General features: G+C 46.8%; 1 protein-coding gene across 2 annotated transcripts in view; it reads right to left on the bottom strand.

Moving 5' to 3' along the window:
• Nucleotides 1-13976, bottom strand: part of LOC144174972 (cell adhesion molecule Dscam1-like) — a 675942-nt gene that overhangs the window by 105924 nt on the left and 556042 nt on the right. For both annotated transcript variants that reach the window (XM_077703965.1, XM_077703964.1), the window contains exons 5-6: nucleotides 1716-2027; nucleotides 166-435 (exon numbers count right to left, since the gene is read on the bottom strand). In XM_077703965.1, coding sequence (XP_077560091.1) covers nucleotides 166-435; nucleotides 1716-2027 — 582 coding nt within the window. The remainder of the gene's footprint in view (nucleotides 1-165; nucleotides 436-1715; nucleotides 2028-13976) is intronic.

Genomic DNA, 13976 nt, shown 5'->3' with positions numbered 1-13976 from the left:
CAAAGACAGACAGAGACAGAGTCTGAGATGGAGACGGAGAGGGATACTGAGAGAGAGACGGAGACGGAGACAGAGACGCGGACGGGCGGGCGGGCGGGCAGACAGACAGAGAGACAGACAGACAGACAGACAGACAGACAGACACAGACAGACAGATGTGCCCACCTTCTAGCGCCAGTTGCGCTGCTCCCTGTGCCGAGCTCTCGTGGCCGTAGGCGACGCACTGGTACATGCCCCTGTCCAAGCGCTGGACGGCGTTCACGTGCAGCTCCGTCTGGTCCACGACGCGCACCCGGTTGTCCGGGATGATGGGCTGCTGGTTGCGCAGCCACGTCACCGCCGCCACGGGAAACCCCCGCACGGAGCAGTTGAACACCACGGTGCGGCCCTCGCGGGTCAGCACGCTGCTGGGACTCACGCTCACCTTCATGGCCACTGCGGACGAGAGTCACAACTGCTGTGTACCATCATCCTGCCGACGCCACCAGTTTTTTTTTTTTTCCCTCCAAAAAGTGAGAATTAAAATGGATGGCTTTACTCTAGCAAGTAGGCCAAAATACCTTGTATTTAGGTATGGGGGTGAGGGTAGGGGAAGGTGGTTCAAAGAAAGCTTGCTCGCGGCACTTCGAATGTCACTGTCATAAAATGCTGTCTTCTAACCAATACTTTCCAAATAGGAGTGAACACAGACTTGTGTCTACATTTTCTAAAGTGCTTACTGTTTTGCGTAGTGATCACACCTCCGCCTCATTTTTCTGTTGACCAATTCTTGTGGGAACGTCCGGTTTCAAGAGAATTGAAAAATATAAAGAGAAATGGATGTGTGATAACTACGCTGAAGAGTAAGTATTTTTTAAAATGTAGAAAATGTAGAAATATTTTAGATGATGTAGAAATGTCAGCATTCATTCCTACGTTGAAAGTATCGGTTAGAACGCTGCATTTGATGTCAGTCATATTTTTTAAGGATGTTTGAGATTTGAGTTTTTCAGTATATGATACATGCTACACACATTTTCTTTTCGAGATTTGTTTAGCAACCGCTCCCGCTGCGTGCAAAGAACCACACGACGAAACTTAAACCATCATATTATCCAATGCCCTGTCGGTTATTGGGGCACTTCAAAGCTCTTCCGAGTCCTCACAACTTCGTGCATTCACTTTTATTTTTCCGTGCCACACTTGTGAAGATGCTTCGCTTGGCATGGCTTCTGGGGCAATGAGACGGTGGATGATACTGTTGATCTCGCTATCAGAGGTCCAGTTTAGTTAAAATGCCAAAACTCTCTCATTTTACGTCGTCTAGGCTTGGAAGGTTTTGGCGTGGAGGCGCTATTATTCAAGATGCGGTATGAGGGCGCTGCGACCAGTTAATATAACAGCGCTGTTCTAAAACACAAGTGACCAATAAGTATAAAGAAGTACTACAAGCAGAGCCGCGGATGACGGTACTGCGCATTAGCGGCTGACGGCGGATTAGCGGTTCTATGCAAAAAACGAGCAGTTGGGGCGGCAAGGGGCAGTCCTGGCTTATCCCGCGGGTGACAGCAAAATGAGTGCTCAGAGTCCCGCACACAAGTAGCTGCACAGACACGTCAGAGTACAAAAGCTTTAGCATTGCTCATCTTGGAATGAATTCATGTCATAGATACCTTTTTGCGGGGGGCTCAAAACAGAACTAACACGTAGAATTCGGGGAGCTCGTGCGTACGTACTTGTAACGATAACTTCGAATAGCGTGCGGTCTTCTCCGGCCGTGTTGTTGGCGACGCAGACGAAGGTGCCGCCGTCTTGCCGCACCGTGGACTGGATGAGGAGGAAGCCCCGGTAGACGCGTATCCTGCTGCTGCTGCTTCCGCCTCCGCTGACGCCTAGAGGAATGGTCAGCGAGTCTTTCTTGCGATACCAGCGATACACGGGTGCGGGGTAACCCTGCGCCACACAGGCCAGCCGCAGCGGGTCACCGGCCGATAGCTTCACCGTCTGCTTCAGCCTCCGTATCCGCGGTGGCAGGTAGTTGGACGTGTCTGCGAGGAAGAAAGATAAAAGTTGCTACGTACACATGTAGTATACAGCTGGTGCTTCATCTCTCGCAAAATTAAACGGATGAGGGGGAGGAGGCGAGAGTGTTTATATTTTGGGCCAGTCTATTACGGGCTCCGTCTATTACGGGCTTGGTCTCATGCGTGTCCCTCCCTGCGCTGTGTATACTGTGGACGGTGTTATTTCAAGTTTCATGCTTCCTGTGGACGGCATAAGGGACGGCTGCGTGCGTATTTGACCGGCGCAGGTGGTTTGTGTGTGTTAATAGCTCACATACGGCTTATAGTATCTGGTATGTGCACATTTGGTGGGGGTAAAACAGTTTTTATACTTCCTGTCTCGATAGGTACGGTCACTGTGAGAGTGTCCGCACCACCACAATAAAAAAAGCTGTCTCTGTTATTCCTTTCCACCAAACAAGACGATTTTAAAGCAGAATATCCAAACCCAACGTATCATCACCAAATCATCACCAACGTGTCATCACCAACGTATCATTTGCACCAAATACAGGAAGAAAGGAGTTTTTCTGGTGAGTTGCTGGTCGCCACATACCTGGCGAAAAATTGAACGATGGCTGGGATTTCAGGGCTTGGCAGAAAAAACTACGCTGTTGAAATAAGAGGTACCACCTTGCGTTGAGACGATGACGACGGTCTTTATAGCTAACATCGCACCGAGAAGAATGTCTTTTCAGAGCAACATTTCGAGCAAGTATTTTAGAATGTTTCTCTGGTTCCCCGAAATCGTCCAATTCAGGCCCACGTTGTTAAAAGCTGCTCCGCTTCGAACTGGTCCGAGCGAATTTCAAGCTTAATTGGAGTGTGAGTGTTGAAGACATTTACGCGTTAACGAGCTTTCGTTCTGCACTTCTAAGCAGGTCAGCTATAACCCAAGGTGAACTGTTAACTTCAGTGAGCTAGGTTTGGGCGGCAAAAAAATTTAGCTGGTGTTTTTTGAGGAGTCCAGAAGATTAACCGAATACAACGTAGTATTGCGGCCAGGGGCCGCCAGGGTCACACATACTCCTCGGGGAGGCGCACCAATGACGCACTACGGAAAGCAGAGGAAGTGCTGAGAATCTACAAGAGCGTCATGGTAACACCTGCAACACAGCCTACCAAGTGGTGTGTTCCAATGACCGGGAACTTCAAGCCATCAGGAGAACTTCCCATTCACATGGACTACATGCAGGTCACGATTTCTGTCCTGCGCTAATAGTGTAGTCCCTAGAAAGTTCGCTTGTCTGCCGTCTGAGGCCTGCAGCAGAATTCATTTTACAATAAACACCGTCGCACGAACAAGACACTGGACGACTGAAGCGCCCATTAATTTAGCTTACCCCGTTTGCTATTGAAACATCTTTCTAAGAACAAAGTTGCTGTAATGCCCTTTTCTTACATGAATATTTGTTTGTAACTTTTCTTGCTTGAAAAAGTTTTTCTAGCCTATTTCGAAGTGTCGGAAGCACTGTGCACGCAGAGTGCAGACGAGCACTGGGGACGGCGGAATTCAGGTAGACGACGCTTATTTTTTACCTTTAGGTTCCTCTAAAACCTATTCACGCAAGAAAAAATAATAACAGATAATTTCGTAAGAAAAAGTTCTTGCATCAACAATTTATTCTTAAAATTTTCTCAATGGCAAAAGCAGGAAGTGCACAAAGAGGGCGCAATGGTTGACCGGTGGGCTGTTTTTAGATCGCTTTCATTGCTGCGACGACAAGCCGTTGTAATAAAAATTGACCCAGACAGGAGGCTAGCATAATATTAGGGTCTACGGTGATAGCATTCATTTCCGGTAGCGGAGCATACCATCTGACATGATGCAATGGTCTTAATGATTCTGGCGGATCGACGCAACCGCCTAAATTTAGTACATCGGGCCGGTTGATGATAGGAAGTTTCTCATGACAACACCATGCGGTCACTTCTGCTTTTGTTTGAATAACGATTCTGCTCCACCTCTTTTCCGTGATGCATCCGGGGCCTGCTTCAGGAACTGGATGGGTGTTCCGTTTGACGTGGACACCATCCCTATCTGGGTAGTTGACTAAGTAGCTATATCACGGGTGACTCCGCGTATTCTCAATAAATGTTCCAACACACGACAGGGACCGTAAACAAGGAAGCTTGTGAATGCGGCGAGAGAGAAAATATCGCCCTTAGGGCACACCATCAAAAAGAATCAAGCTCGTTCCGACGGCATCATGTTGCCGGCCGTCACTCATGTTCCGAGACCATCTTCCAAGGCTCAGAAACGTGGCAACCTGCTTCGACCGCCTTCTGCAGAAGAGTGCTAAGCGAGTTGCCATCTAAACATGACAACCCATGTGAGCCTCCTGACCTTTAAAGAACGCGCCTTCGCAGCGTGGAACAGAATGCCACTGATGATTACCTTTATTCTTCGTAACACTTTATTTCTCCTGTAAAATATCGCAACCTAGGTGAGTGGCCTAATGCGGCAAACCTGTATGCCCAGGATACTGTTTTTGAAGATTATAACAACGTACGATTACTTAGGAATATCCTGCGAGAACCGGATCGATTGTAGGGTTTAACGCGCCGACGGAACGCAGGCGATGAGGCGCGCCGTAGTGGAGGGCTCCGGATTAATTTTGACCACCTGGCGATCTTTAACGTGCGTCGAAATATCTTACACACGGGCGTTTTTGCTTCTCGCCTCCATCAGAAAAGCGGCCGCCGCGGCCGAGAATAAAACCCGCGACCTCGTGCTCAGCAGCACAACGCCTTAGCCACTGAGACACGGCGGCTGGTGAGAACCGGATCGAACTTCACAAAGGCGCTTTTCTATTTTGCTACCATCGAAATTGACAGCCTGCGCGGCTTCGAATCGAACCCACGATATCGCCACGGCCACCACGCAACGTCAGTAGCTGACGCCAGTTGTGAGGCCCAAATGAGCGGTTAGACGGGTTGCCACTTTTTAAAGTGGCAACCCGTCTTTACTCGGCGCCGCTTTACTCGGCGCCGCTTCGGCGTTCCTTTTTGCAGGTGCCTTTCAAGTTTAAGCATACGCACATAAGCGGTTGCCGGTTTGTGCGCGCACGTGTAGGGAGTGGAGGAAGGAAGGGGGGCGTGCACGCGAAGCTATAGGTCTCATACCCTCACTGATGACATGTTCCTTGTGCTGGCGGGAGGCTTACACGTGGACGACAAACAGCCGAATGCGACCTGTCTGGTAACTTCACTGGTCGAGCGGATGGGGTTGTGTGTTACACAGGCAGTAAGCTGTCTACGACGTGGGTGGGAAACAGACAGCCCCATGTTTCGAGTCAGCTAAATGGCTAGGAAGTGTGCTCAATCGCAAATTACAAACAAACGTGGTTCGTTTCGTCCACTCCGTCGACTGCGTCCATCTTCGCCGGTCATCCATCTTCACAGAGTGGGGGGCACTAATTTGTTTTTCATTCTTCCTGTTTTTATTCCTTCTTTTTCAAAGCCACTTTTCCCTTTCACGTACAGGGTAGTCAACAGGACGCTTACCTTGAATTCTGTACTGTTTTTTTTTCTTTTCTTTTGCGGATTCACCCTTCGGCTCAGTTTAAGCTGAGGTTCGTGAGGATTGTAACGAAATTGTAAAACAAAATTTATGTTCGGGAAGCAATGCCGCGCAGTTCGTTTCTGGGTGAATTTGCCACGATTTTCTCTCATGAAATCGTAGAAACGTATGAGGTGCCAATCAATACGGGAAATCTCACCCCGCCCTTGCGGCGTATTTGACACAACATCAGGCTTTCCTTTTTCTTCACTGGCACGAAAATAGCCTTATTTAGAAATGTAAATTAGAGGAGCCACCACATGTCGTAGTAGGGAAGCATACACTTGCATTCGATACGCATTCTTGTGTTGAACGCACAGTCTCAGGTGCTCAGCCATTGCATTGGGTAGAGAAAACTCAAGTTTTGACTCTACAGCCTAATTCCCCTATCCGCCATCTCCCTCAATAAAATCAGAATTAATCTCCCAAACCCCAACATTTACTGTTGTTCCGTTTGTGACCGATCTCAGCGAACACCAGGGTGTAGAAGTAACCAATGTTTTCTAGAATTACAATGTGTTAGAGGATACGACCAGCATATCTTACTCGTTTGCCAATATTCTTCTTCGTTCGTTCCAAGTTTTGTAACACCTGAAATGCACAGGAACATCGGCGACAAGAAAAGCGACTTGTAAAAGATTGAGAATGACATACAATGCAGCGAGGGCGACGCTACATGAGCCGAAACGTCATAAAAAGTGCCGACAAGGTGAACGAGCATCTCAGAGTATCACACAGCAAATACCCAATGGCCCTCACTATGAGGGGAATACAAAAACTGGACTGTTACTCTTAGTGCAAAGGCAGTTGTGGGTTGAAAAAAAGGTTAATGCATTTCTTAGCGTCAAGGCAAAAATAAAATAATACGCTTTGAATCTATGGTTTGCAATGCAGTGCAACACACCAAAGGTTCCCATTAAAGTACTGCCAGCGCTGTACATAGCTCACAAACAGTAATGCACTACACGTGGTACACTCAAACGTGTAAGAACTGGAAAGCCACGTTACGTTAGCTAAACAAAAAAAAAAAACCTTCATTCTCCGCTGTTCACGTGAAATTCACGCGATGTTTACGAGGATATGTGGGATGAGTACTCCAATGTGCGCAATTAAGTAAAATGTGGGGCAGTCAATTCATTCATGAAAGCGGTTAGGACACCCTAATGTGCGATTTCTGGGAAGTATTTCGAAGCATGTAGCCCAGGACATCTACCTGCGCAGGAATATTGAATGACCTTTCCTTGAATCTATACTCAAAACACCAGACAAAAGAACCGCGCGAAATGGCATGATATTTGTTTCGGACACACGTGGCTAAATACCGCGCCATCATTTTTTTTCTGCGTCATATTTTGTGGTTATAATGGATGTAGCAGACGTAAACACTGTGCGTTCGGTTGCATTTTGCTATTTGTAGGTCACCTAACTCGACCTTCTTGATTACGTGCGTCTCTTCTGTATTTGTTTTTATAGTTTCCGTACAAAGTAGGCGCTTCCGGCAGTTTATAGCAGCAGCAGTTCGGTCATGACATTTCGGTGCAGGGTGAACACTGGGGGTGCCACTGCCACTCTGTTTGTAAAATCGAGCCAGACGGTTTCCCGTTTGGACCCACTCGAACGTGCAAACACACGTGCGAATCAACCTGCGGGAGGAAGTAGCCCAAGTCAAACACGCCAGTCTATTGACGTTCCCTTTCGATCTCCTCCATTTCCAGACAGCGAATTGACAAGAACGAGAAATATTGCTGTGCTATCGTCTGCAAATGTCTAAATCAATGTCGTTGGTCAAGTTTTGGAAAACACGCAAGCGTGTGTCGGTGCGTGAGCCAGCCGCATCGCGAAGATCCATTTGTTATTACGCCGTAGGGCTTTTTGTGTCGTATCGTATGCATGCCTTTTCCCTGCTCGAATGAACGAACCCAAATATTATTCGCGATATATTTTGTTTACTTTACTATCTTGGAGCAATGGTGGAAGCATATTTGACAAGGTCACGCTACCTGACGTCAAACAATCGCCCGCTACTCCGTCGGCCCGTTGGGATAGCTCCGTCTCACGCACGTGTGCTGTCCGCAGAGCACGCTTTACAGGACTATATCCTAAACACGAAATCGGAATAATAATTTTGCCTTTCTTACCGCATTTCCAATTTACATACAGTGAGGTGATGCCATGAGAACTGTTTAAAACTGCGTGAAGTCTTACGAGTGCGAGGTAAAATGGCTTATAATATTGCAAGAAATAACGGGGCTTCGTCCAATCGTGGGACGAAACAACAGTTTCTGCTCGACGTGCCTTCTTGTTCTCGCTTTCCAGAACGGGTCCCGATTAAAGTTGTATCTTCCTGTACCTACATCGTCGGATAGGTTATGCTACCAACTAGAAGAATTTATAAACTCTGCCATTATGCCGCCAATCAGAGGGTAAATCTGTAAGCGCTGCGAGCTACACATTCATTGTTAACTTTGTCGTTGCATCTCGCCAATCCACGGGTCAGATGAGAGCCGTCTGTAAGTGTGGCGTGTGGTTTCATGTAACTATTATCTTACGTTACATTTGGCCCCGACTGATGAATGAGCATAAATTTCTAATAATGCGTGGAACTACGTGTTTGGGTTTCGGTTTATATTCAATTTCTGCGGTAAAATCCACCACCCAGGGAATATATAGCCCGACTAAAAGCTAAGGCCGAAAGTTGAGCTAGTTGGTGTTGACTCAGAACCATTTTACCAGCGAAAAAAGGACAGGCACCTAGAAAGAAGTGGACGGAACAATCGCTAGCGATTTTTTCGTCTACTTCTTTCTAGGTCCCTCTCCTTTTTTCGCTTGCAAACTGATTCAAGTGACTAAACGCGAAACCAATAATTATTTCAAGATTTAAAACCGTGTACTTGTTCTTATCTCGTCAGAGTAGGAGCCACGCTGTAAGATATACTATTAGGTGAGGACACAGCTTGAAAAACAACAGCGTACTCGTAGTTTTAATGAAGTCGCCAAACTGATGCCGCTGAGACCATTGACTGCAGCGCCCTCCAGCGACACAGAAAATAAGCTGCCCCAGCTTCGGCTACTCGAACGTGTTCGAATCTTTTCGGCTCCTTATCGGGCCTTCTCGGCAGCTTCCGTCTATTCGATGTTTGCTCGGCGCGGCTTGACCGGTTTCACCGGCTGGTGGTGCAGACGATAATTTGAAGAAAGCCGCGCAAAAGCCTTTGCGCTCGTCTCAGTGTTAGAACATGTTCTAGGCATGTGTGTTAAATCGGTAATAATCAAAAGAAGGTATAAAACAATTACCAGAAGGTAATGTGTGCCGCGGTAGCCATTTGGCACTCACACAAGTGAGATTATATGCTTCCGCAACGAAAAAATGGGGTGCATATGCCTTACTGTGTACGTAATGCAACGACTGGCCAAAAAACGTGACATTATTTAACGTTTTCTGCGATCCTAAACGAATGCATGCGTGCTTTGCAGGGATCCCCAGCCGAAAATGATGCTACTTGCAGTGCGGTTGCGCGAAAGGGTACTTTTCGGAGCTTCGAGGGGAAGTAACTACTGAATGTGCATGAGGTACGCGCTCGCGAACGATGCAGTGCCGTCGATTTTAACGTTGACTACAGCCCCCAGCTGCTCAGTACAAGCAGTGACAAAAGGAAAGCGTCTGCTGCCGGAACAACGCCCGACATACAAGGCGAGTAGGCCAGTTTCTGAAATGGATAAAACTAGCAACGCGTACGACGATGTTTCTTCGTCGTAAATAACGTCGCACAAGCGGGTAAGTTTGCGCACGAAACAGGGGAGAACAATCGATGTTGTCAAAGTCAGTTCCAGTGTCCAATGTTCAGAGGTGTTGCGCGCACGTCTAAATGAACTTAGGACGCCCGAACTCTCGCAGCTGTTTAAACAATGCAATAAATTACGCGTTAAGATCGCGTTGTGCGAGCTCACGCAAACAACGTTGTTTTTCACGCATGCCGCTGGTCCCTGCGAACCACCTCGCTTCGGAGAGTCGTTGGTACTCCGTGGTCGTTGTTTAAGCCACTTGAAGCCTATAGGACGCTTGGAAGCTTAGGTGGAAGTTCTGCCACCATATGTCATTTCAATCAAAGGTCTACGCGCGGCGTCACGGTGCCACCAACTCTATTTGACAGATTTTTTGGGCTGCTGTGTCCACACCTAAAAGTGTATCTTACACCGCGGTAGCGGCTATGTTACAAGCTCGTTCACACAATCAGCATCAACGGCTCAAACGGGAGCCGGTAACTAGCGTTCGCTGGACAAGCAGGCAACTACAAAAAGATCAAACAAGGGGTGGACCAGAGGCGGAGGGATAATTTTTAGCAGGCCAGAACTACAAAGGGCTTTAACGATTTTTTTTGTACCGAGCGCACCTGTTAAATGGAATCAACTGCCACGTGCAGTTGCCGAAATCTTGGACGTCGTGGCTTTTAGGCGTGCAGTTTTCAGACTGTTCGAGTGAAAATGTGTTTGCCGTTATATTTTTTACTTACCCTGACTTGGGCTATGTTTATTTGTTTATTTAGCCTTCTCAAGTGAAGGTCCGTTGTATTTGTATTGTCTCCAGCCAAATTTGTGCAGTGTCGACTCTGTTGGGGTAAAGCTGGGTGGTTATATGACTGCTTACGTCAACTTGTGCAACGCATGCTTCCTTTAGTAAGGAGCTGTTGATATAACTATCGCAGTGTCTGCACTGTTTGTGTGAAGAGCTGTTGTTATCATATTAATACTTGCTGTATATTTCTCGAATAATTTTGTTATCCCCTACTCCACTCTGTAATGCCCCTGGGCCATGAGGGTATGTGAATGAATGAATGAATAAATGAATAAATAAATAAATAAATAAATAAATAAATAAATAAATAAATAAATAAATAAATAAATAAATAAATAAATAAATAAATAAATAAATAAATAAATAAATAAATAAATAAATAAATAAATAAATAAATATCCACACTATTTTGACTATTAACGATATAAAAAAATTCTACCTTGTGCTTTAGCGCACCGAAGCTAAACCTGGGCTTTGAAGTGCGTCGTTGGGGTGGGCTCCGGATTAATGTTTATCCTTTGGGTATCTTTAAAGCGCGGTTAAATCACGAAAAATGGGCGTTTTTGCTTTTCCGTCCACTTCCGGGGCCGGGATTGAGCCCGCGTCCTTGGGCTTAAAGCGCGACGGCTTAGTGACTAAGCCCCACTGGCGGCTTGACTAAAGATATTGTCCCGAAAAGGCACAGATAATGACCATTCAGTCTTTAGGTCCTCCACTGTGGGTTAATAAAGTGGCCATTATAACAAAACACAATTTTGTTCAATTAGAAAGAACTAGCGTTCACGGATTCACTCAGCCCCATCCCAGCCATGAAAGACATTTTTTTTAACTGAGAAAAGGCAAGAAATATTAAGAAACTTCTATATTTCGCGCAGCAGGGACGTGTTATGGCCCTACTGAATGCGTGGCTTAGCGCAAAAAAGACGAGGATGGTGGTAGACGAGACAGGCGCTTCTAACTTTCTCGTCTTTTTTTGCGCTAAGCCTCCCATTCAGTATGTACCGACCAGCCCAACAGCACGTTCTGTTATGTGCAGGAGTGACGCAATATAGACCAGCACTAAAACATAACTATAACCCTGTTAACCGCACGCTAGCATTTTGTAATACGATTACTTGAAACTAGAAGCCCCGCTACACTTGCCCAGTCATTTTTTTTAGTGGCGGCTTAGGGAGGTCACCGCCAATCGTAAATACAATATTCTGCAACTTCATACAGAAATTGCAGGAAAGGGGCTGTGGAGTCACCATTTCTGCATCTGTCTTACCGAATATCGCCAGTAGTTTTTTTTAAATTCGCGATAAAATTTGTATCACTGTTATCAGAACGAAGCAGACTTTTTAATTAACTAAGCTTGTGTACGTCTTCATGTCTTCATTTCCCTTTTAACGAAGTTGGGCATTCTGGCAGTTAAATGTGGCTGTTTTTTGTAGATCTAAAGGCTCCGAAACGGGAAATTTTTTTCTACCTAACTGTTCGGGGGGGGGGGGGGGGGATCATTTTCGAATAGTGTTGTCTTCTTTCTTCGCAGAAGCCAAATTTTATCCAATAAATGTCGGATGCACGCTTGAATGACTTAATGTAAAAAAAAAAAAAAACGAGACTAAGACTAACCGTACTCCGATCTGTGAGGGCGCCCTGGACGAGGCAATACTCCTTGTTGGTAAACCAACGGAGAAGCCCGGTTTTGAATTTGCAATTCGAATCACCCCGGCAAATATCTCCCCGCTCACCGTCCCACTATTGCAATCTATCCGCCTCGGCGTCTCCACTCTATCAGGGATGACTGAGAAGGACCACTACAGCCTCGCAATAAGCCCGCGTGAAGACGCGCTCATTTGCAAGTCTATTCCTGCCGTGCCTAATCACGTGGGCAGGCCAGAATAATCAATGTTGCTTGGATCCGGCCTCAAGCGGGCGCTGTAGTCAGTGTTTTGGAGGTTGGGCGACGTGTATACGGCGCTTCGTGGAACGCGTAATGCACGACAGGACAACCATGCGGCTGTGTATGTGCTTGGAAATTGCGAACCCATTACGCATGTCGCTAAAATGATAAATAATCCTGGTCACGTTTCTTTCGACATTCTTCTTATCTTAACCAGATAGCGCCGGACCTTAGCCATTTATTGTGGCGCTGCAGAAGCTTCAGCAGGCGTAGGGCTGCTTTACTCGCGAAATGCCAAGCCCCTACTGACCTAAATGCCGATATCCGACAAGTCCGCAGCAAACCATTTTTCCCCGAGGAAATTGGCCGTTACACGCAAAGAAGGGATACTATAGAGCAATCTGAGGCGAGCCAGACAAAGCCCCCAAATTTGCCTCCACGACCGAAGGCACGAAAGCGTCCACCAAGCTATCCCCTACCTATAAGATCTAACACCCACTTTGGGCTGCCAGCCTACTCTTTGAATGAAGAAAATCAATGAATCAGCGCTTGTGTACGCTCAAACTCAGATTATACACAATCACAAAACAAAAAGCGGTTGAAAAAAGCCAGTCTCTACAGCTGATCTTTTTCTGCATTTTTTTTTTGGTCTGAAGAAAACTTATTCTAAATATTTAATGTGACATTCGGATATTTGAGTGAAGGTTGCGTTGCAGCACATAATTTAGAGGAGGAAAACGTATTGTTTACAAACAAATTATCCATAATGTACCTGAGGCCGGTACACTTTGCCAAGCGCTGCGCGGTTTATTTGAAGACCCCGGTCTAGTTGCAAAGCTTAAAAGGGACGTAGGCCGGTGCCATCTAGCATGAAGTGCCCCGCTTGGCGTCCCTTCTTGGCGTTCCTTCTCAACCACGCCCAGCCGAAAGTTTTATCACTGCTGCTTTAATGCTGCAATAATGCGCCCAGACGAAATTTTGCTAATGCTGCTCTCACGCGTCACATCTTATCGAAATGAATTCACCCCGGGAAGTCCCAACCCCTACGTTGCCCGCACTTTTCAGCGATCTGTATCGTGGACCTGAACCATCTAATATAGCACTACGCTGCATTTCCAGATCATAGCTTTATTCTCAAAAGTGCACTCTCTCATGGTTCTTCACACGATAATCCTCCATACCAAGACCCCCAATTCCTCGCCTCGCTAGGCACTTTTTCTCTTGAGAGCGGTCTGGCACGAGTAGTGTGAGAAGGGGTCTGCCATCATCTCGGTACATGCTGTTGTGTACACTTTCCGTGTACCCGCAGAATAGAATGAAGGGTGTCGCTTCAGGGCAGTCTTAGACAATACTGGACGGAAGTATGAGTAGTGCCTTTTAAATTCATGCGCTCTGTTTTTGTCGGAGGGTGGCTGATACCGCTGCACTTTGAACACCATAGGGCGTCCTGTTTTGCGTACAACTTCAGGATTACCGCCAAAGACACAGGACTTGGCCGTCCATCATTGTAACATTTTCATTCTAACTCGCTATGCCGAAATCCTCTACCACTATTGTCAGAGGTGCCTCTGATTTAGTGGTTATAGGCGCCTCCATTACCCACTAACCCGTTCCTTAATGTACCCGCCGCGGTGGCTCAGTGGCTAAGGCGTTGCGCTGCTGAGCACGAGGTCGCGGGTTCGATTCCCGGCCGCGGCGGCCGCTTTTCTGATGGAGGTGAAAAGCAAAAACGCCCGTGTATATGAGCTTTCGGCGCACGATAAAGATCCCCAGGTGGTCAAAATTAATCCGGAGCCCTCCACTACGGCGCGCCTCATCGCCTGCGTTGCGTCGGCGCGTTAAACCCCAGAATCAATCAATCAATCGTTCCTTAATCTACACAGTGCCCGACCACACCAACTTCAACATACTCTT

This window comes from Haemaphysalis longicornis, unplaced genomic scaffold (assembly GCF_048455015.1).
Source record: "Haemaphysalis longicornis isolate Haplotype H1 unplaced genomic scaffold, Haemaphysalis longicornis Haplotype H1 scaffold_3, whole genome shotgun sequence".
NCBI classification, from domain to species: domain Eukaryota; kingdom Metazoa; phylum Arthropoda; class Arachnida; order Ixodida; family Ixodidae; genus Haemaphysalis; species Haemaphysalis longicornis.
Note: the sequence above shows the minus strand (reverse complement) of the source record. Positions and strands in the feature narration are given on the sequence as shown.